Source organism: Mercenaria mercenaria, chromosome 2, assembly GCF_021730395.1.
Source record: "Mercenaria mercenaria strain notata chromosome 2, MADL_Memer_1, whole genome shotgun sequence".
NCBI lineage: Eukaryota > Metazoa > Mollusca > Bivalvia > Venerida > Veneridae > Mercenaria > Mercenaria mercenaria.
This window is the reverse complement of record NC_069362.1, coordinates 33,657,546-33,683,020: the sequence shown is the minus strand read 5'-3', so window position 1 is coordinate 33,683,020 and position 25,475 is coordinate 33,657,546. Positions and strand designations below refer to the sequence as shown.

Sequence of the window (25,475 nt, the reverse complement as noted above, 5' to 3'; positions counted from 1 at the left end):
AATAAACGGGGTTTTCGTTAGAAATAAAGTGCAGTTAGGATTGCATTCATTTGAACACATCTGTAATATCCTTTGCCCATAATTTATATCAACTATCCAATGTGACACCAGCTTAGAAGCTTGCGTACGAGAAAATCAAAATAATTTATCCATGACGCGTTCATCCAGGTGATTATTCGTCACTTCCGGATAGTGGCCATAACACAAAATATTGACAGATATTCTAGTTCGTCAAAATGTAGAGCAGTTTTGACATTTTACAGGACAAGTAAAATACAAAGTTCAACTGGAACTTAAATATACATATTGGAATTATTTCTGTGTTTATAAAAAAGTATGTATTTGTGTGATTTTTACTAGCCTAGAAATATGTTGTTATTTACGACAACAGGTGGTTTTTCTGTCAATTAAAATTTGTGTATCATCATCATCCTCATACAAAGTGTAGAGTATATTAGCAAGTTGGCACATGTCAGACTCTTGTTTCATTTCATCAACAACTTTGTCTTTGCTATAAATTTTTGCTTCAGATCGGTCCATTTGGACCTACTCTTAGCTTGTCTAGTGGAGCATATGCTTCAAGTGCATTTGAAATTGAGGTTGTGGCCCGGCAAACGCAGCCATGCTGAATGTCTCCTAACAGTACGATGCACCTTGGAACGTCATCTTGACAAACATAACCCTATGAAACTGGCTTTAGGCCCAAGTTTTGCATGGCACTAGTTAGAGCTATACTTGAGGAAATGAAAAAAAGATTTCTCTAGATGTGTTAAAGTAATTACTCAGATAAAAGCTGGCATGACCCTTGCCCAGTCTCCCAGCAAAGTGTAACATTGATCTTTTATGGCAGTGGCTAGGGTTACGGTACCGTAATCCTAGCCTCCGATTCTAGGATTACGGAAGTTCCGTATTTCTAGACAACCCTACGAGAATAGGCTAGGATTACGGAAGTATTTAAGAGGAATCAAATATATATGTTAGGACATGCATAAATGATGTTGTTAACTTACTTGTTTCACTTAAAATAGCCATTTTTCATGTCTGCCATATTATTTCGTGTTATCGATCCGCCATTTTGGGTTAGTTAAATATAGATGGACAATTATTTATGCACTGTTGATGAATGATTATGAATGATAAAAGTTAAAATCTTCTTAATGAAAATAGTAATGTTTCAATGTTTACATAATTGTCCAACTATATCCGGGTTACATCACGAGGAGGTGCTCAGTTCATGGCCCATTTCTTTTTCTTTTCAATTTCCATAATAAATAATCGTTTTTTTTTTTGTTTTTTTTTTTTTTTGTTTTTTTTCTTTTGTTTTTTTTTAGCCCACCATCATCAGATGGTGGGCTATTAAAATCACTCTGCGTCCGTGGTCCGTCCGTCCGTCATTCCGTCCGTCCGTCCGTCCGTCCGTTAACAATTTCTCGTTATCGCATCTCCTCAGAAACTACTGGGGGGATTTTGACCAAACTTTGTCAGAATGATGTATTGGTACCCTAGTTGTGTCCCCCTGAAAATCAGACTGGTTCAACAATTTATGAGTGAGTTATGGCCCTTTGTTTATTTCTATATTTTACATAGATTTATATAGGGAAAAACTTTGAAAACCTTCTTGTCCAAAACCACAGAGCCTAGGGCTTTGATATTTGGTTTGAAGCATCATCTAGTGGTCCTCTACCAAGATGATTCAAATTATTTCTCTGGGGTCAAATATGGCCCCGCCCTGGGGGTCACATGGTTTATATAGACTTATATAGGGAAAAACTTTGAATAACCTCTTGTCCAAAACCACAGGGCCTAGGGCTTTGATATTTTGTATGTGACATCATCTAGTGGTCTTCAACTAAGATTGTTCAAATTATATCCCTAGGGTCAAATATGACCCCGCCCTGGGGGTCATATGGTTTACATAGACTTATATAGGGAAAAACTTTGAAAATCTTCTTGTCCAAACCACAAAGCCTAAGGCTTTGATACTGGTAATGTAGCATCATCTAGTGGTTCTCTACCAAGTTTGTTCAAATTATCCCCCTAGGGTCAAAAACGGCCCCGCCCCGGGGGTCACATGGTTCATTATAGACTTATATAGGGAAAGCTTTTAAAATGTTCTTGTCAATAACTACAACATTCAAATTTGGACCACATGTGTATTTTTGAGTGGCAAGATGAACCTTGACATGAGTTGACCTTGATTTTGACCTAGTGACCTACTTTCACATTTCTGTAGCTACAGCCTTCAAATTTGGACCACATGTATATTTTTGAGTGGCAAGATGAACCTTGACATGAGTTGACCTTGATCTTGACCTAGTGACCTACTTTCACATTTCTGTAGCTACAGCCTTCAAATTTGGACCACCTGCATAGTTTTGTGCACTGGAAAAAACTTTGACCTTGATTTTGACCTAGTGACCTACAGGCGTCAGATTTGGACCATATGCATAGTTCCGTGTTTCAAAATGAAATTTGATATTGATTTTGACCTAGTGACCTACTTTCACATTTCTCAAGCTACAGCCTTCAAATTTGGACCACATGCATAGTTTTGTGTACCAAAAAAAACTTTGACCTTCACATTGACCTAGTGACCTACTTTCACATTTTTGAAGGTACAGGCTTCAAATTTGGACCACATGCATAGTTTTGTATTCCGAAATAAAATTTGACCTTGATTTTGACCTAGTGACCTACTTTTACATTTTCAAGCTACAGCCTTCAAATTTGGACCACTTGTATATTTTTGTGTACTGAAATGAACTTTGACCTTTACATTGACCTAGTGACCTACTTTCACATTTTTAAGGTACAGGCTTCAAATTTGGACGACATAGTTTTGTATTCCGAAATAAAATTTGACCTTGATTTTGACCTAGTGACCTACTTTCACATTTCTCAAGCTATAGCCTTCAAATTTGGACCACATGCATAGTTTTTTGTACCGAAATGAACTTTGACCTTTACATTGACCTAGTGACCTACTTTCACATTTTTGAAGGTACAGGCTTCAAATTTGGACCACATGCATAGTTTTGTATTCTGAAATAAAAATTGACATTGATTTTGACCTAGTGACCTACTTCTACATTTCTCAAGCTACAGCCTTCAAATTTGGACCACTTGCATAGCTTTGTGTACTGAAATGAACTTGACCTTAAGATTGACCTAGTGACCTACTTTCACATTTCTGTAGCTACAGGCTTCAAATTTAGACTACATGCATAAGATTGTGTACCGAAACAAACTTTGACCTTGACATTGACCTAGTGACCTACTTCACATTTCTCAAGCTACAGCTTTCGAATTCGGACCATATGCACAGTGTTGTGTACTGAAATGAAATTTGACCTTGAGCTAGTCAATAAGTCTTGAAATTTGGAACAATCAAAAATGGCACATTGGTGGGCGCCAAGATCACTCTGTGATCTCTTGTTTCAAGTACGTTATTATTTCATAGTCGTGATTTTGCATTTTTTTTCTTTCATTTTTAATTGTTCTTCTCTATTTTTTTCTTTTCTCTTTCTTCTTTTACTAACCCAAAATGGCGGGTCGATAACACGAAATAATACGACAGGCATAAAAAGTCGCTATTAAGTTTAAAACATCATTTATGCATGTCCTAATATATATATTTGACTCAGGGGTTCCATTTGACCCGGGACCCCGGGTCCAGACCCGGGAGATTTTCAAAAGACGCTCAAAGGACCCGGCAGAATACTTGCCTGTGCGTCCTTCGGGACCCGGTGGCATTTTCCTTTGATAATCCTTTCTCTTATCAGTAATTTCCTTCAGTAAAACTATTTCCACGATAGACACGTGTATTCAAAATAAACACTCGCGGTCATGCTCTCCTGCCTTTGATCTCTGCTAAATCCCGCCCTTTCTCCTGTAGACATGCCTCGCTGATTTTTATCAGCAAGTTACGTCACGGCGAGTGCACATAGGTAACAAGAAATCAATGAAGTGTTGAAATTAATTGATAAAGCGAATCCTGTGTACTGTCAAAAAAGGCGCCAATTATTAAATTATCGTAAGCAGCTAATTACCGAGCATGTGAAAAGTGCCCTGCAAGATTTTTTCATGCCAACTTTAAATTAGACCATTGTTTAGTGATCATATCGTAAATTCAACAAGAAACTTCACAAATTTTGATGAATTTCGAAAGCAAAAATAAGTTTAGAATGTCCGTTCACGGGTCTAATTACACCCGATGTCATATGCATATTTCCAAAATTCCTAAAAAAAAAACCTGACTTTCAATGCAGTTTTTTATGATAAGTAGCATCATTATTTGAGGAACTATCGCTGATTTAGCTTAGTTTGCCAAATAAACTGAGCAAAAACTACTTTCCGATGACATTCTGAAAGTGTAACAGTATTCGGATAGTACATTTTGGATACATTTTTCTAGAGTGTTATAGCACTGTTCTGTTATTAAAAAAAAATGAAGATAAACCTAATTAAAATAACATGAAATGTTATAGTAAATTATATTGACGTGTTGGGACAGGACTCCTGTATTTTGGAAAAGGACCCTTCAAAATTTGGGCCCAAGGGTCCTGGGACTCAAGATTGGGTTTTCGGGTCTAGTGGAACCCCTGTTGACTCCTCTTAAATACTTCCGTAATCCTAGCCTATTCTCACAGGGTTGTCTAGAAATACGGAACTTCCGTAATCCTAGAATCGGAGGCTAGGATTACGGTACCGTAACCCTAGCCACTGCCATCTTTTATTTAGGGTTCTGGTGTTTGCTTGCGACAATCCATCTCACTAACGCAAGCATAACCTATTTTCCTAATCATGACACTCACAGACATAAGTTAGGCAGACAGAACCACTCTGTCTAGCTGTATTTTATGAAAAGGTTACAGTGTTGGTCGCCATATGTGACAATAAATTGTTGAAAAAGACGTTAAACCCGACCGCACACACACGCACACACACACACACACATAAATAAATCATGGTTCAAAAAGTAGTTCACCAAGTCAAATCAAAGAAAAACCTTGTGTATGCAATAGGGGCTGCATTTTTCATTTAATATGCATGGAACTTGGTCAGCATATTTGCAGATTGCAGACAACATTTGGGGACAGGTACCAATACCTTCAGGAAGGGGAATTTTTCGTCGTTTTAAGACAAAGTTTTTAGCCATATATATGTTAATACTTTTCACACTTATTAATACTGTTTTCAATCATTTCTAACTAATTTAACTATATTGCAGCAGTAACCTTCCTTAGAGGCACTATAATATAACTTGAAAGAGAGTTCATATCTAGAGATGTCAAATGTCAAACAACCTATTTTGGGGGGAATTTTCTGCTTAGAAACTAGAAAGGGGAAAAAACATATTTTTTATGAGAGGAATGGGGCCCATATTCGGCCCCAAAAACATGAGTTTTTATCAGGGTCACATGGGTCCAAAAACTAGGTCACCAGGTAAAATCAAAGAAAAACCTTGTTTACACTCTAGGGGCCACATTTTTTATTTAGTTTTCATAATACTTGGTCAGAATAATATTTAGTCTTAAATGATACTGATTCTGGGTCATGTGGGGTCAAAAACTAGGTCATTAGGTCAAATCAAAGGAAAAGCTTGATTACACTCTAGAGGTCATTGTTTTGCTCCAGTCTTGTAGAGACGGCATGCAGAGCGCATGTTTTGGATGGCTTGCTTCAAGGTCAAGGTCACACTTGGGGGTCAAAGGTCATTTGAGTTTGTTTCGTGTCCGCTCTGTAACTCTTGAACTGCTTGAAGGATTTCAAAGAAACTGGGCACAAATGTACACCATGCACATTGAGACGACGTGCAGAGCGCATGTTTCAGATGGCTTGCTTCAAGGTCAAGGTCACACTTAGGGGTCAAAGGTCATATGACTTTGTTTCTTGTTTATATTGCTCTGCATTGTGATGTTCTTGTTTTTATTTGGCGGATCCCTTTTTTGTTCACTTACAATATTTTTTTTTAATTGCTTCCCTTTTATGTTTCTATAAATAGCTTGTATGTATTTTGTAATTTTTTTATTATTGGCCGTAGGGAAAAACCGAAACCGCTTCTATGGTACAACATGGATGCATGTACCTCCAATTTTTAGGTGTATTCTGACATATCTGTATCTGGTAAGGTTTTTTTTTTGAATTTCTTCCCTTTTTTGTTCCAGTCCTTTAGGCTTCAACAGTCAAGTTCTTTAAATTTTGCTCCCATCCTCTGATATAACCCTTCATGCGTATATTGCCCCACTTGGCGGAGCTCTTGTTTTATATTTCTATCATCAAAAATGCTATTAAATTTATATGACACTAAAATTGTTTAAGAAAAAAAAACACTCAATCTTTTACGGAATGTAACGACAATTAGACAGTTAGCGCGGAGAGTAGTTTCCCTTTACTGAAATAGCGAAAATCATAAATAAACTAATTTTGAAGTTGGAAAATCGTCTATACACATGTATACTATGCAGTCACGATTTCAGGGGTGGGGCGCAAAATGCACCCTGCCCCTTTTTAACAGCACCCTGCCGTCTTTAGAGGTCTAGAAAAATCCCTAGGTTAGGTCAAAAACTAGGTCACTAGGCAAAATTGATGAAAAATCTTGCTAACACTAGAGGCCACATTTTTGCTCCAATCTACATGAAACTTGGTCAGAATGTTTATCTCCTTGAAAACGCGATAAATTCAAGAGTTTGGAACTGTGTCATGTGGTGTCAAAAACAAGGTCACTAGGTCAAACATGTTTACACGGTTATGGTGTGTTACTCAGGTGAGCGACAATCTTGGGCCATCCTTAAAAAATTGTTTGTTTGCGGTAACGCGACCGACTCACGAAAATCGCCGCGACTCAAACATTTTTTTAACCCAAAACTCGGAATTTTCTTTTTATCGATGCCATGTTTTTATTCTTTCCTGTTTCGTTATTTCTTTTGGGTAACTATTTGTATTTGTATAAGCTTTCCTAGACAGTGTTCATTGAGGTTCAACTACATGAATGATCGATATGACCGATAAGAAACAAAATATGTGGATGTTACGCTTTCTGTATACCGCTAATTAACAAGTGACACAAATACGATAATAGGCTGCTCTTCTATGCATTGTTTATCAATTAACTTTTACACATTGATCAATAAATACCTTTGGCAATGACAGACATTATTGTACCAAATACCAACCGCGAGAAGCCCATGCGTCAGTCGGCGCGTGGCATGATTGACACCGGCCAGAAGCTGATTAATATACCAAGCTCCGCCTACTGCCATACTTCCGCTTATGGCGGCGAACAATATTCGAATTCACCGGGATTTTGATTGACAAGGGGCAGTTCTTTCGAACTCGAGACGCATAAAAGAAAATTTCCTCGGGTCAAGCCGTCGCACTTCTCCAGCCCGCCAGTGAGTGCACGTCTCGAGAAGGCACAGGGCATTGACAGAACTAGGTCATTGGCATTTTTCTGTCAATGTCCTGACTGAAGCTGGCGGGAGTGGCCCTAAAGGGGACTGTTTGTGACAAGGAGCTATGTACTTGGCTGACGGCTTGCTGTTCAGACGGCCTGCAGATAATGACGGCTTTGCAGAGAAGCCCCCGAGCTGCTCAAACTCCACGCTCAACGTGGGGGGAGAGCGGGGAGGGGCACACCACCCACAGCGGAGGAGCGGCGGAGGATTCCAGCGACAGCGGCTTGCAGCACTTACCGCCCTTTTAAGGGCGCCTTCGAGCAACCACGTCTCTATACGGGTCTCTGTCGTTTAGGTCTCATTGGCCGTGAAAGTGATTCACTTTTGGCATCAAAATTACTTTTCTTTGGCATATACTCTATGGAAATTGCGTAGAGGTAAATTTTCACCACTCTGGCTTCAGAAATGTATCTTTAACGGTATGCCTGGTGACATGTCGGGGGTCTATACTCCACATAGCTTTCATGCTTTACTGTGCCCTAACGGGCGGATGGACCCTTATTAAACACAAATAACTGAACTGAACTGTCAAGCCGTCGCACCGAAAAAATTTTTGGGCGGGTCAAATACGAGTTTTTCTCGATAAGTGCGAGTGAAAACCCAGAACCTCGGGTCTACCGAACGCCCTGCCGATTTCCTGATATACTACAAAAATTCATGCAAAAAGTTGTTTAGAAAATTCCACATGGACAAATCATGGAACATAGTGTTATCTGTGCAATACTGCAGACGTATTTAACCGAGTTTTAGATTTGTAAAATAATGATTTTTCTCGTACGTAAAACATCTGGGATAGATAAATTCTTGGATATCATTCTGTCATAATTTCTCAAACAATTTTGCAAACAAATAATAATTTTAGTTTCGATCTTTTGTCGTTGCATAATCTTTTTAATCTGCCCCGAGGATAACACTGCAGTGACACTGCACAAGTCACTTGGAAAGCGCACAATAAACGTCAAAAATAATAGACAAACAAAATTTTCTTACCTGAAAATTTATTTATAAAAGTTAAACATCCTTTCAATGCAATGACTAAAACCAGCGAAAGAAATCCATAATTTTTACATTTCTAGATTTTCCTATTTGCGTGAAATTAAATTTCCATGGGTCCACTTTTTCCTATTTTTCAAAACCCAGACATTAGAAACATAGTTATTATTACTGAAAATTTCTGTGACTTAATTAATGTAACTGAAATTCATGCAATTATTTGACACCTGCCATCAGAAACTGGGTTTAATCTGTTTGACAACTGTTTCTTTTAATGTGTGCCGACAGTAGCAGATCAAAGAAGACACTAGCAGATCAAAGAAGACTGTATTATGTGTGATGTCATAGTGATGTCACTGCTATTGAAAAGAAGTGACTGTGAAATGCTTTTATGGGTTTTTGTGTTTTGACTTTGACGCCGTGTCCAACGTATACGTCGCATTTACGGTGGGTACGCTACATACATGGTATATTGTACGCTCCATTACCCGCATTTCCTGTTGATTTTGTCAACATCCCTTATAGTGAGGTAAGAAAAACTACTTATTTTCATTAAAGTTCAACGTGTTCAAAGAAGCGATATATTCAGTACGAGCTGCAGATCATTCAAGCTCCCAATGGGAATGTGTTTTTGGTCAGTAATTTTCTAGTTTCTTCAAACATTGAGTAAACCGGCGTGTGAAGTCGGTTTCGAACTCGGATGTTCACTTTCAGGTTCATTTTCTGTCTCTTAAAATCATTCTGTTGACTTTTCATCGGTTTAACGCGAGAATAGTATGACAAGCTACAATTTGAAATATATATCATGGCGTAAATTCATGTTTAAAGGGAGCTTTATGCCAAAATTAGCGATGTACGCCCTATAAAACGGCGCATCTACAGAAGTACGCCACATAAAAAGGCCGTTATATATATCTAAAATGCAACAGTTACTGTCATTATTGTAAGGAATTTCCGGGGAGGATACCTAAACCCCACCACTGCGTACTATGATAAATTCCTAGCAAATAGTCTCTTTAAAATATTAATTTTAATGTCGAATGTTATCAAATAAACTTGACTAAATATATGAAATAACTGTGTTTGTAGAGTTACATTCACAATTAGATATCATGTATAATAATTTTCAGTCAGTTGTCCATAAGCATTTACCTGGCACTCATTAATCTTCACCAATATTTTCGGGCGTTTACGTTAGCTTACGAAAGAATCGTATCCTGAAAATAATTACATATATGTAGAAAACACATTACACGATGGCGTGGTGTCTCAGTATTACGCAATGTTATTGGCATTGATTTTATTCTTATATCATTTCACGTGTATGTAACATATTTTACGAATTTTAATTGTTTTCATTTGTAGATTTGAGCCGCAACATCAGAAAACAAACATGCAGTGGCTTTGTGACTAGCATGGATACAGACAGCCGCGCATGCGCGCATTCTGGTCAGGATCCATGCTATTCGCTTATGGTTTCTCTATTTGAAAGCGAACAGCATGGATCCTGACCAGACTGCGCGGATATGCAAGCTGGTCTGGATCCATGCTGAAAGCCAATATGTTGGTTTTCTCATAGCGTGGCTCATTTTTACTTTCAGGAATCATTTACAACAGGAAATATGTCTTTCTTTCTTCTTAGGTACTTTAAAAGAAAAATCGACAATTTCTTCCACGGTTATCTTGGAAACAAGTGCTTTTCATTCAGGAAATGAACAAGAAATGATGATTATTAGTTTGATCAGATAAGTAGGGGAGAACGCTGTTGAATGTGCCACACGTGACTTATAATATTTATTGAAGAGCTTAGACGTCATTTGCATTTTTTTTTAAAAAACGCCATTTTTTCAAATACTCTTCTTGGAAAGCACAAGCATTGTAAACAAAAGGACAACGAAACTGTGTTTGAAATACCGATTTTGACCGCTATAAGTAATTTTTGACGTATTACACATTTGTGTTCTGACAGTTCGTTATCATGTAGATATATCGACATAAGATATATAATGAAATTCAGCATTTCCCTAAGGTTAAATGCCATGTACTTTCATACTGCTATACCATACTGAAAGGTAAGGGTGTACCCCGCACAGTGTACCCCGCATACTGTCACAACCTACCCCAGACGCGGGGCAGGTTGTGAAGTTACAGGCCATGTTCACACTAGCAGTATTCGTTTTGTCCGCACTCTACCTGATAATACGACAATATGTTACTTGTGAAATACATTTTCAGTATTTAATTCGTTTTAGGTTCCGACACCGAAGATTACTTTACGAAAATATATGGAATGTTCATGATTCCCAAGTAAAAACTTTAACGGGCAATTTTATACCGGACTGTTTATACAAAACAAGCATGTTTATTTTATCTTCCGAATAATTAATATTACTGTTATTACATTATGTAATTCCAAAACCGTTTATAATTGTTAAAAAGTGTAAATAAAATGAAAGAATTGATGTGAGTGAAGACATACGTAATCAGTTGCTATAAATATAACGGCCTTTTTATGTGGCGTTCTTCTGTAGACGCGCCGTTTTATGGGGCGTACATCGCTAATTTTGGCATAAAGCTCCCATAAAACATGAATTTACGCCATGATATATATTTCTGTTTGTAACTTGTTATACTATTCTCGCGTTCAACAGATGAAAAATCAACAGAATGTTTTTAAGAGACAGAAAAAATGAACCTGAAAGTGAACGTCCGAGTTCGAAACCGACTTCACACGTCGGTTTACTCGAATGTTTGAAGAAACTAGAGAATTACTGACCAAAATCGCATTACCATGGGGAGCTTGAATGATCTGCAGCTCGCACTGAATATATCGCTTCTTTGAATACGTTGAACTTCGATGAAAATGAGTAGTTTTTCTTACCGCACCACATAGGATGTTGACAAAATCAACAGGAAATGCCGGTAATGGAACGTACAATATACCATGTATGTAGCGTACCCACCGTAAATGCAACGTATACGTTGGACACGGTGTTTGAGTGCATTAGCACTGGAAGCTTGATTTATTTTTTGCTGATATGGAATTAACCTAGCTTTTTTTAATTGTATTCATATTCAGATTAGGCTTTTCTTGGTTAAGGCAATCATTGCAAGAGTGAAAAAAACTTTAATTTGCAGTTTAATCACAGTAGATTCACAAGGATAAGAAATTAGGTTTACATTGATAAGTATATTTAGTTCCATTTTCAACTTGCATGTCATGGCGCTATTAAAAATCTTTCCGCGTTTCCCTAAAATCACTCCACCTCTCCCTAAAATCTCTCCACTTCTCCATTTAAGCCCTGAGTAAACAATGTAAAACAATTAAGTATTGTCTTAAAATTACATGATACATAGGCTTTGAAGGAGTGCGGTGCTAGTAATCAGGCTCGGGGTCTACAGGGTATTAAAATAAAGATTTTGCTATGTACTTCAATGCTGAATCCTAAGGAATGTAATGTTATTTTATTACCCTAGCCAGTGCAAGGACATTCAAAAGGTCTGGCCAATTATTTTTGTTTAATATATTGATAATCTTAAATTTTTAAGTTCATATTGAGATAATAAGCTCTGTTTCTGACTGGTGTCAGGCTATCTGTTGTTTTTATTGTTATTAAAAAGGTGATATTACTAGTAATATTAGTATTCATACTATGTGAAAACTACCACCCATGCAGATATGTTACAATCAAGTTAGCATTCTACAGAGAAGTGTTAGTACCCAAAAGTTGTATAAACCAGAGGGTTAAAAACAAAATGCAGGTGTTGTACAATTAGCATAGAAAAAAAAAAACGAAAAAAAAAACAAATCCCTACCTACCTACTCACACTAAAAATTCTGGGTCGCGTTACTGCAAACAAACAATTTTTTAAGGATGGCCTTGGCCCTTTTGTAATTATATTAGGCCTATGTGCTGTTTCATAAAAATTTCATAAATTGTTACAGTTAAATGATATTCAAATGATTTAAATAAAGTTTTATAAATATATATGTGTTTGTTACTGACTGCCTGTAATTATGTCTCCCCAACCCACTTGGGGAGATATATTGTTTTTGCCCTGTCCGTCTGTCCTTCCGTCCGTCTGTCACACTTCATTTCCGATCAATGTGCTAGAATTTGAATAAAAGTGTTGGCAAGAGGCATCTGTTTCTAACTTACTTACTAAATGCAAACTTCTAATATCCAGGCAATAAGCTTTTGCAGAATCTTTCATATTACAAACAATATACCATATAGAATGATTATCATACAGCTTGTATCTTTGCTAGAAAGAATATTAGCCTTTGAAGAGTTATGGCATATCCGTAACTGATTTAATAGACCATCAGACACAGTTATTGATTATATTTCTGTACTGGATGTGAACTTTAAAATCTTGATGGTTATCATTTTTGTTTAATATTTAATGTACATTGCAGTGAATTGACCGGATTGGGTTGTCCACAGCTCTGCAGTGGTCAGTTAGTCTAGTGGTCAGGTCACATTTAAATAATTAATTTTTGTATAAATAAGGTGAAGTTATGACCAGGTAAACTATAGAATTGCTCTTCACTACTAAACCAACTGAAACCAGACTTCAGTTTTAGGGACATGTGGTCATAATATCTTAGTAAATATAATGGACAATTGCAGATGAAAATAATGTGATAATAGAACATTTTATTGATATTTCAGATGGCCAATAATACAGCTAATCTCAGCACTACATTAGCACCCAGCAAGAATGGAAGTGGAATAATCTCCACACCACCGGTCACCAACGCCACCATAGTAACCAGTGGTATGCCCATTAACAATGTGACAGAGTTACATCCCTTGATCTTTCTCCAGACCAAAGCAGCACAGGGCATTGCTGGCACATTTGCTTTTGCTGCAATATTAATCACTTGCCACCAGGTAAGAGTCTTTATCTTGTCTCTGTCTGAAAAAATATGGCCGAGTGGTTAAGATTGCTGACTCTGAATCACTTTCCCCTCATCAATGTGGGTTCATGTTGCACGCGGGACGTTGAATTCTTCATGTGAGGAAGCCATCCAGCTGGCTTACAGAATGTCAATGATTATGCCCACTTGGACCAGGTGCCCACCCGTGATGAAGTAATGTCTGTAGAGGCACCCTGGGTCGTCCTCCACCATTTAAAGTTGGGATAGTCACCTATAATTGTGTCAGTATGAGTATGATGTTAAATCCAGCAAAAAAAACCTATGAGAAGTGTTAGGATACCACTATCAGTCTCAGAATGTAACCATGTCATTGGTAGATTTCAAACCTGATTTCAGAAGCAACCGGTCAGAGGCTGGAGGACTGAAACTGGTCTTAAATTGCTCTACTTTAAACAGTTGATGATTTAGAGGGGAATTTTGTTATTATAGAAGTTGTTAAAACATATAGAATATCTGGAAATGTGGTATTTTGAATTGGTACATATTTAGCATAGTGTGCTTTTTAAACACTCTTTATATAAAAAATCATTTTCATGGTGAAAGTTGCCCTGTGAACTATGATTGTGTTGGTATGACCTTAACACCAACAAAAAAAGCAAAATCAATATCATCATGATATTTTTATAGACTAATTAAAAATTTTAAAGGAAAAATTAGTATTGAATTGTAACATAGAAGGAAATCATATCTGTATACTGCTGGAGGGAGAACTGATGTATTGTTAAAAGATGCAAAAATTATGGCTATATTTGAAAGTTATACAATATTTCATTCAGATAAGTTTGTAATGTACACTTAAGTTGCCTCTGGACAAATTAAAGTTATCTGGACACCACTTTCAGTATCTGATTAGATCTATAATTCTGTACAGACAATCATTAGACATACTGGGATGACTGTTACTTATGTATTTCACAACAGCTTAGTATGAATACTGATCAACAACCCAGGATACAGTTGCAACAAAGCAAGTGGTTATAAAATAAAACAACAAGAATTATATAACCTTCAGTTATAGCTCTGGATCAAAACAGTTATTGAATTTTGTTCAAAATAGCTAGAGCATGCTGACAGTCAAATTCATACTTTCTAAGGGAAATGCCAGATTTAAACTCCCAACAAAGAAGTTCATGATGCTGACTTACATGAACATTGCAGGAAATATTGAAAAATTCAAAAAATCCTAAAATGTGATGACTTCTCTCCTCAGTAGATTTTGCTATAAAGTGTATTTTAACTTTGTCAGCTAGACCATAATTATCAAGTAATGTGTTGATTTGCATGCAGTCAGATGCATTTTGCATGAATTTTCTCTTTAATACTCATTGGTATTCATGTCAGTTTTCCACAGGTTTTTGCTTAATTTCTCTTGCCAAATGTTTAAATTGTACCTTACTGTAGGAGAGCTCAATTTCTTCCTTTATTTGCAAAACATGAATTAAATGCGCTTGACTATTAAATCAAAGAAGTATAAAATACACAGAATGGCAACTGGCTTGATCTCGTGTCAGAGCATGAATTGGCGTTATCTTAGTAAAAACAAACATTGGCGAGCATGGAGTTACAATTTGTATCTTTAAAACTACATTTAAAATACATGTTAGCGTCTAAAACAACATTAGTTTAATGTGAAATAGTCTTAAAGGTCCATTACTAAGAGAAAGTGAGTTGGCAATTTTTTTCATAGCCAGTGCATAGACTTCTGCAAGACACTAAATAATGAAGATTGGCAGGTCAAAATTTACAGACGGTCTTTGGAACTCAAAGAAATGTATGTGTATTATGTTGAAATTTCAATGAATCTACAGAATGACACCCCAGGTCTTTTTAACTTTCTTCATACTTCATAGAAAAATAATTGTACATATACTGCGATTTATTTCGAATTTCTACATACCAACTTTCATTTGCCAATAAAATGAAATAGTTTCTGTGCTTTTTAAAAGAAATTAAAATGTTCACTTTCCTTAGTATTGGACCTTTAAGATACAAAGTACACGTTTCTTACCATGAAAAGAAGCGTGGTCATACGGGGATAATTAATTTACCGATGAACAATTGCTTTTGCATACAAAATGGCGCATGGAGAATGCGTCACTTCGGGTAAACGAGATCTCATTCATTTGTCACATTTTTTGGCGAGATTTGCTCTATATGCCTTTCAAGTTGCCGATCTCTTTATTTTTATAACTCTTTGGACTAATTTACAATTTGCAAAACTTTAAAGGGCCAGAATAAAAGCTCAATAATTTTTTTTGTATATATTTGTTTTTTGTTACAGTACATTTTCAGATTTCACTTTTAGCAATATGAGAAGTTTCAAAATCATTGACCTAACCAAGAATTTCCAATTTTCTAGTAAGTCTTAAAATTGCATGCAAGAGTTATGGTTCTTGGTCTACATACTCAACTAATGTCTTTCTTAGTATAATATCAAGACTTTTGAACCATGTTATATCAGATTGTAATCAATGATCAGGCTTTTTTTGTTATCAGCATTGAAATTTTGACTGATTCCTAACACTGTAAATATCAACATGTAGTATGCTGGAAACAACTCAGTCTGCCTTTGCAGCCAGTGTAGATCATGATCAGCCTGCACATCCATGCAGTCTGATGAAGATCTGCACTGTTCACTATTTAGTCAGTATCTTTTTGGTATGCACCCCTTTTAACCATTAATGGTACTGTCCAAATTGAAAGACGGATAAGTTCATTATAGAAATTTAGCAGGGTAATGGGTATTCTTATTTTGCATCATGTGGTGTGAATAGACAGTGTGATAGATCTATAGTAAACTGATCCAGTGATGTAACAGCAGTTTTGCCTGAAACAATCTGTGATTTGTAAAATGGTTTTAGTAGTAAATTTAGCATCACAAGAGTTTCTTGAATTTGTTGTGTGTTTTTTTCTCTCAAATGAGATTAATTTGGTACATAAATGTGAAATAGTTAGAGGAACTGAATATATACAATGCTCAAGTGCATTAAAATTGATGTGAGCCGCGCCATGGGAAACCTACATAGTGGCTTTGCGACCAGCATGGATCCAGACCAGCCTGCGCATCCGCACAGTCTGGTCAGGATCCATGCTGTTCGCTTTCATAGTCTATTGCAATTAGAGAAACCATTAGTAAACAGCATGGATCCTGACCAGACTGCGCGGATGCGCAGGCTGGTCTGGATCCATGCTGGTCGCAAAACCACTATGTTGGTTTTCTCATGGCGTGGCTCATATAGCTAATTTTGATGCTATAGCACTTCAAAAATCTTGCTTATTGGAGGCAAAAATCTATTGATATTTCATGTTACTATATTGGGATGTCTTTAGTTTAATGGGGTAGGTGGCATTGCCTACATCATGATATCAAATTCTAAGAATGTCAGATTCAGTAAAATATTAAAAGTCATAAAGTAAGTAAATATTTTCAGGTAGATAAGCACAGTGACTATTTGAAGCACCTTTTTACTGTATTAGTAATACAAGCTTTTCTAAATATTTATCCCTTATCGTGCTAGACACAATGGATTCTGCCTTTGCGGCCAGTGAAGATAATTCGCCATTCAGTCGGTATCTTTTTGGTAAGCACCCCTTTAAACAGTTACTGCTACTGTCCAAATTGAAAGATGGATAAATTTGTTATAGACATTTAGCAGGGTTACTGTTGTTTTGTATTTAAAGTTTAGAAAAAATTGTTGTAACTTCCAAGGGATGACCCTGTAGAAGCATATTGTCGCCTTCTGAATTATAAATCAATGTTGATGAGAAACTAATTATAAGGAGCATGCATGGAACAATTAAAAAAACTGATTTACTTGGAATAATTGATTGCTGCAGCCAAGCATTAAACTAAAACTGTTTCCTCTGTGCATTACTCGTGCACTGAATTAGAAACAAGTTCGCTGACTGCACAGTGCTCAGCTGGTGGGGTAAGAGGTAATTATGACTCCATTAACAAAATTGAAACTGGTCGGAGATTTTGGTGTTCATCGATCATGGAAAAGAGATGACATTTAAGTTGCATAAGGTCATGTTTTTCTTTTTAGTCCCTTCAGGACATTATTATAGGGTTGTGTGGGACCATTTTTATGATGTATTTCACTTCATATTTTATTTCTGGTACTTCAGTTTACAGTAAAACACCAATTGCTTGAGGTTGAATTCTCCAGGTATCCAGGGTTTAGGAGCAATCCATATGGAACACAACTGGGGTCCACAGGAATTAATCAAGTGAGCCTGGGTGCGCAAGCCATTTCTGCTCAAGTGAGCAGTGTTTCATTGTATTATGTTTTGGGGCTAAAATCATATTAACCTTTACCCTGCTAAATTTCTAGAATGGATTGGTTCATCATTCAATTCGGGCAGTACCATTTGTTTATGAAGGGGTTGTGCAGGCTGATATTTGTCTGCACGGATCACAAAGGCAGAATCACTTGTCGCCAGCAGGCTAAAGGTAAATCATGTGAGCTTGGGCGCTCGAACCATTGAGCTAACAGTGAAGCAAACAGTGTTTCACTGTACTACTCCTTTTTTGGTGGGCTAAAATTACACTTGAAAAATAAGTGAGAATCACTGCAGTTTTCAGCCTTGAGGAGAATGAGTATTGCATAATAAAACTTGCAATTTTTAATGGAAACATTTTATGTTTTTGAAGTTTGTTTCTAAAGCAATCCTAAAAAGCAATTATTTAATCAGTTTCATTTGATTGTTAGATCCTCTGCTTTCCACAAAACATAAAAGAAGCTAAAAGAGGCAAAAAGCCTTATTTGAACTTACAGAATTGATGCCTTTCCAGTTTTTCTAACTCATAACTGGTCAAAAATAATCTGAGGATATGTTTTGTCATGAAAGAAGTTTTCCCAAGCCATTTGGAAACTGGATGTTTTCTAGATTCCAAAATAATGTCGACTGTAGATATAAATCATGGAGTCTCATAATGAAAAAAGGAGTTAATTTGTCAGGGGAAGATAGTTACAGAGATTAAGCTTTGAATGAGGTCCTGAAATGTCTCTATTGATTTTGTCCTTGCCATTGCACAGAAAAGTCTGCAAGCTCAACGAGTGGTCATTGATTTTCTGGACATTGTCATGATACTGGTATACCGCATGAAGAGAGTTGACACAATTTTCTTGCTGGCACTTTTAGTAGTTGTAGTTAGTGCTGTATTTGCAAAATCTATTGATTCTCATTCATACTGTAATAACAGGAACATTTATTAGTAGTAAGTTTTGTAGTTGCAAAATTCATTGATCCGATCCGCCCTGGTAATACCCAGTTTTTTTTAGCAATTACATTGTATGATCCGAGATTAAAATTGCTTTTTCTTTTTTTTTTTTCCAGATTATTTTTGTTTGATTTTGTCTCTTGAGAAAACATCAGAGAAAAATTATCATTATTGACAGAATTGTCTGTAACTTGTCCTTGATCTAAAAGATAGTGAGTTACAGTATAAAGATGGAATGGTATTGTCTTACATGTGAAATAAACTGTTCATGAATTATGTATGAACAAGAACAGCCAAATATTTTGGAGGAAAGTTTAGTATGACAAAGAATACTGGGTTACTGGTACTTATGATAAACCCGAACAGAAAATTAGGTTTTTTACCTTTAACTTTTTTATTTCTGCAAATTGTAATCAATGGTCGGTATCAAAATAAAGCTTAACCTTTGCTGAAAAACTTTACATAATTCAAATTTATATTTAGTAAGCAAACTCACACGAAGTGAGGCCCTGAAAGGGGTATGTAAAAAGGGGACTCTATGAACGTTGACAGATGATAAATTCGAACACTGTCATTTACAAAATTTTCTTGGTATTATTATATTGAAACTTTCCCCAAAAAGCTGCAACAGTCATTCCTGATCAAGTAATGAAAAGTTACCAAATGTCAGGCCTTCATTTTTCTACAGTGAGCATGCGCAAAAAAATCACCCTCTTCCCCAGTAATTTTGGATAAATATTTTTTATACAAATTTATGTAAGTCATTTATTTATACAGAATATTTACCAATTTTATTTTTGTTTACATCAGTTGGTGTTGTAAGTGGAAAATATTAGATGGTGTGTTCAATTTTATAAATAACCGATTGCAGTCGAATATTTCCAAGGTGGTCGACTTTATCATCTGTCCGGGTTTATCATCAGTACCAGTATTGAAAGAATTTGAAGAAAACCATGTATATTATATCTAATGCACTAGTAAAACAATCAGTTAGGAAAACTGATGTTGAATCATCCTGCAAACAGAACAAGGTATTTTAGCATCAAACTTGCCATAAGATGTAAAGAATGAAATTTCATACTTCGTCAAAAATATCTTCATGTAATGCACCCTATGTTCTTAATATTAGCCTTCGTTAGAGGGGATATTCTTGTTTTGACCTGACGGGAATGTGGCTGTAAGAGCAGTCTCAGGATGAATTTATTGGAAACATGCTTAATGCATTAGTTTCTTTATAAGCTGAATTTCTGTTGTTCCTTTGGAAAATTGTGTTTACATTGGCAGAATTATTCCTATGAGTATGTTATGTAAATAGAAAGTAATTGGCAGATTTAGGAGAATTTAAACGAAAAAAAAAAGTATTGAAAGTGCATCCATGTCAGCTGGTATGGAATAGTAGCTTGTGCTCATTATTAGTGGGGGAACCTCATTGTCTGCTGACAGCTTTTGTTATTGTCAATTATTATTTTTCAACCACACACAACATAAATACTCAAACAGAAAAGATATACCAGTATTATTAAATAAGGATATTAATTTCTTTCAGTGTATCTATACATGTTTCAGGGAACATAATTATGTTGACTTCATCACTTATAAATCTGTATAACATCATATTTTTAGCTCAAGGTGAGCTTTTGTGATCGCCCTGTGTCAGTCGTCCGTCCTCGTCCGTTCGTCCGTCTGTTGTCAACAACTTGACTGTTAACACTGTAGAGGTCACAATTTTACCTTATCTTAATGAAACTTGGTCAGAATGTTACCCTCAATAAAATCTTGGACGAGTTCGATATTGGGTCATCTGGGGTCAAAAACTAGGTCACCAGGTCAAGTCAAAGGAAAAGCTTGTTAACACTAGAGGTCACATTTTTGGCCCAATCTTAATGAAACTTTGTCAGAATGTTACCCTCAATGAAATCTTGGACGAGTTTGATATTTGGTCATCTGGGGTCAAAAACTAGACCACCAGGTCAAATCAAAGGAAAAGCTTGTTAACACTGTAGAGGTCACATTTATGACTTTATCTTCATGAAACTTGCTCAGAATGTTAATCTTGATGATCCATAGGTCAAGTTCAAATCTGGATCAGGTGGAGTCAAAAACTAGGTCACCAGGTCAAATCAAAGGAAAAGCTTGTTAACACTATAGTGGCCACATTTATGACCATATCTAATGAAACTTGGTCAGAATGTTAATCTTGATGATCTGTAGGTCAACTTCAAATCTTGGTCAGGTGGGTTAAAAAACTAGATCACAATGTCAAATTAAAGGAAAATTTTTCATCATATCTCACCGCTAAATACAGCAGTCCCCATGCCAAACTTGTCAAGCTCTGACTCCACAATTTTCAATAAACTATACAATAGAATCAGACCCTAAATGAATCATAGAACTGAAACTCAATCTGGAGAAGCAGCTTTCTTTGGAAAACTGTGTATTAATATTACAGTGTTATGTAGCAGCAAGTACAAATCAAGTATAAAAATGCAGAACAAGTTGTGAAGGTTATGACTTGATGAGACTAGCAGATCCAGTAATCTGTCAGGGGGCAATGCACCACCTGTTATATAGGATAAATGTCAATGTCAGCAAAACCATACTGATCTCTTATCTCTGCTAGAAAATCTTGAGGAGTGTTACTGTGTTCCTTGCTAGAAAAACTTGCCAAAATGCTTTTGTGTTATCAGATTGTCTTTCACCCTTTATGACAGTAAAGTTTCAGAAATGTTCTCTTATATATGACTTTGAAAAATTCATCTATGGAAACAACCAGATCAACTGCATTATTACTAGGATTTTGCCTTGGTTAGATTGATAGTCAGGCCATCAGATGACAGTCATTGCTGCTTCACATGTACACAATTTTGTATCTATGGTTTACTCTCTAGTAAAAGATAATGTTGTTGAATTGATGTATAATTTGCTGTCTTTCAAAGTTCTTCTGAAATAGTTCATTGTTTAAAGTTTTAATAAATATCTACTGGTATCAGTATGTACTTGAACATTTTAAGGATGTCAAATTGCCAAAGTAGTTGGCCAAACAAGAACAACAACCTATGTTTTTTGATTTATAATCATTAACAATATTTCTGTTTTTCATCTTGGAAATTTTCTTGATGAAAATGGTTATTATTTTTGTTGACATCAAAGAAAAATGATTATTTAGCATCAGTTTTTCTGTGTCACTGCGAATATCTGACATTAGCACAATGTACAATAGATCAATAATAATTTTCTGGGGAAGATTTTTTCTTCAGAAGCGCTGCTTGCCTCATTGTCAGTTTCCTGAAATTGTTTCTAAATAAATGTTAGCAAAAACGTGGGCGGGTGCTAGAAATATACATTCTTTGATTGTATCTGACTTGATATTTCTCAAAATCTTCTGTTTCATCTTTGTTTTTTTTTTGTTGATTCAGTTTCTCACAACTTCAGACTAAGCTTTTTATTTTATCCAATTTTAGTTGAAAGCCTTTAAATCAGAATAATGATTTTCTAAGTCCAAGTGTTGGCTGTATGGTTATCAGTTTTGCCCTAACGAGAGGAGAAATTGACAAGTTGATTTGCTGTTGAAGTGTTCATTACTATGTCAATAGTCAATATTGAAGAAATGTTATTTGTGTCACTATGTAAGGCACAGTGTGACTTGCTGTTCATTTATAATTAATTCACCACTGAAGATTCCTGTAGTCATTGATCTTTTTGTCTCTGTCTGTCTGCCCATCTGTCCGTACCAGCATTACAGAGGAAATAATGCATTTGCATACAATTGATGTAGGAGCAATCTCAAATGGAGATTGGGTGGGGGTTGGAGGGGCGGCCAGCTAAACTTGCTCATATTTTGGCCCTTTATAGAAAATCTCGCTCAGAAAAATGGTAAAATGGGAGATTTATCTATCCTTCTCAGGGATGTGTCAGCATGCATATTTACTGTCAAACTAGTTTGGGCATAATGTTCACCAATTGTCCTTAGTAATTGTTAGCCTTTGCTGTAATTATGTACATATATATAAACATTTCATTTCTTAGGTTTTATTAATGACTTAATATTGGATTATTTTATATTTTCAGATTTACTTACACCTACGATATTACACCTGTCCTAATGAGCAGCGATGGATCATTCGTATTTTGTTCATCGTACCAATTTACAGCTTCACATCATTTCTCAGTCTCATGTTCTTCAGTAACGACAACTACTATGTGTACTTCGATAGTGTCAGAGATTGCTATGAAGGTAAGTTGTACTTTAGTATTGACAACTTCTACATGTACTTAGACATTGTCAGAGATTACTGTGAATGGAAGTTGTTCTTTAATAACCGTAGCTTCACATTGTCATGGATTACTGTGAAGGTAAGTCGTTGTTTAGTAACGACAACTTCAGCGTGTACTTTGACAGTGTTAGAGATTGCTGTGAAGGTAAGTCGTTCTTTAGTAACGACAACTTCAGCGTGTACTTTGACAGTGCTAGAGATTGCTGTGAAGGTAAGTCGTTCTTTAGTTACGACAACTTCAGATTGTGCTTTGACAGTGTTAGAGATTGCTGTGAAGTTAAGTCATTCTTAGGGGTGGACACCAGTTCCCGATATCGGTACAATACCGAATAATCACTTCGAAAAGTACTGGTATATACCGTTTCGTAAAAGAACCGGTTCTGATTTCGGTATTTCCATAAAAGTAAAAACAAATTCTTACAAAATCTGTGGCAAAATAAAGCAGAAATTTAAGCAAATATCGTAATAACAGGATCGACATTGTTTACTGTGATAAGGCTCTGAGTAACCTCCCTTGAATTAACATGGAGAGCTAACCTTGCGAATAGTTTCGTATGCTAAATATTACTTGAAAAACTTCTTTTCCCATCGTTTTAAACTACGTAAACCAATACTTAATTTCAAAATATACGACACTATTTTTCTTTGTCGTATTCTTTTAAAACAAATGAAAAAAATGATTTAAATAAAAAGTTACGAGACTTAAGCTGTAACCTAGGTAAACAAATAATCAGTTTCGCGAACCATTATAAATATGTTATTGTTGGAAAGTTGGTTGTTTCAAGTGTTTTGAAGGTTATTGTTCAATTAAAAATGTGTTGCAAAAGTGTTGCTCTTTAAGAACATTACTAGTCAACCTGGTTGAAGATTATCATGAGTAAAAATGAGTCTGACTTGTTAGAGGGATAATTTGAAAGATAATAAGTGTTCAGTTTACCAGTTCTAGACAGTGCTGAGCTTTAAAAGCATTACTACAGTGAGTGTATTCATAGAGCTAAATTGCATAGTGAGGAGGTATCTACTCTAGATTTTTATTTTGGAAAACTAGTCTGTAAGATATGTTTATTTTTTACTCTTTCATAATCTAATACAACATTCCATTAACAGACTTAAAATGTTTATTTATCACAGCAAATTTTCATGTATATCTACTTACATAGGTGTATTTAATACTAAACAAATCATTGCTTATGTGATGTACTACAAAACATGGTATTGGTATCGTTAAAAATAACATATCGTTTCATTAGTATCGGTATCGGACCGCTTCGTCCTTAACGATATCCAACCCTAGGACTCATTCTTTAGTAATGACAACTTCAGCGTGTACTTTGACAGTGTTAGAGATTGCTGTGAAGGTAAGTCGTTCTTTAGTAACGACAACTTCAGCGTGTACTTTGACAGTGTTGGAGATTGCTGTGAAGGTAAGTCGTTCTTTAGTAATGACAGCTTCAGCGTGTACTTTGACAGTGTTAGAGATTGCTGTGAAGGTAAGTCGTTCTTTAGTTACGACAACTTCAGCGTGTACTTTGTCAGTGTTGGAGATTGCTGTGAAGGTAAGTTGTTCTTTAGTAACGCATGGTTACGAACAACTTCAGGTACGGAAACCTTTGTCTGTGTTGGAGATTGCTGTGAAGATAAGTCGTTCTTTTAGTAAACGACAAACTTCAGCGTGTACTTTGTCAGTGTTAAGATTGCTGTGAAGGTAATTTCGTTCTTTAGTAACGACAACTTCAGCGCGTACTTTGACAGTGTTACAGATTGCTGTGAAGGTAAGTTGTTCTTTAGTAACGACAACTTCAGCGTGTACTTTGACAGTGTTACAGATTGCTGTGAAGGTAAGTCGTTCTTTAGTAACGACAACTTCAGCGTGTACTTTGACAGTGTTACAGATTGCTGTGAAGGTAAGTTGTTCTTTAGTAACGACAACTTCAGCGTGTACTTTGTCAGTGTTACAGATTGCTGTGAAGGTAAGTTGTTCTTTAGTAACGACAACTTCAGCGTGTACTTTGTCAGTGTTAGAGATTGCTGTGAAGATAAGTCGTTCTTTAGTAACGACAACTTCAGATTGTGCTTTGACAGTGTTAGAGATTGCTGTGAAGGTAAGTCGTTCTTTAGTAACGACAGCTTCAGCGTGTACTTTTACAGTGTTAGAGATTGCTGTGAAGGTAAGTCGTTCTTTAGTTATGACATCTTCTGCGTGTACTTTGACAATGGTAAATTTATTGATGCATTGTCCACTGCATAGCATTATATCAGACTTGGTGAGAGCATGCTGCATTGTCCTCAACGTTCGAAATTAAGACATGATTTTCAGAATGCAGAATGTTTAGGTTGCTGCCATTTTACATAAGATGAGGTCATACGTACAAATCTTTACCAAAAATTTGTTCTGCGAAGTTACGAAATCTGCTTTACCTTATAGAGTAGGAAGAAGAAATTTGTATTGTATGATTTAAAACTGGTAGTTGTAAAAATGTGCAAAAATGATCAGATCAATGTAAATGTGGTATTTCCTAATCAGTATTAGTAGAATCCATTTTAGAGATGTTTTTACTCTAGTTTTCACTTGAAGGCATTTA

The 25,475-nt window shown here is 36.0% G+C and overlaps 1 protein-coding gene across 2 annotated transcripts in view; it reads left to right on the top strand.

The window, feature by feature from the left end:
- The window catches only part of LOC123563672 (transmembrane protein 184B-like), a 63,175-nt gene continuing 37,700 nt past the window's right edge, over positions 1–25,475 (top strand). For both annotated transcript variants that reach the window (XR_008369352.1, XM_045356611.2), the window contains exons 1-3: positions 1–334; positions 13,127–13,348; positions 22,688–22,853. Coding sequence is in view for 1 of the 2 variants with exons in the window: in XM_045356611.2 (XP_045212546.1) it covers positions 13,127–13,348; positions 22,688–22,853 (388 nt within the window). In the remaining variant the exon portion in view is untranslated. The remainder of the gene's footprint in view (positions 335–13,126; positions 13,349–22,687; positions 22,854–25,475) is intronic.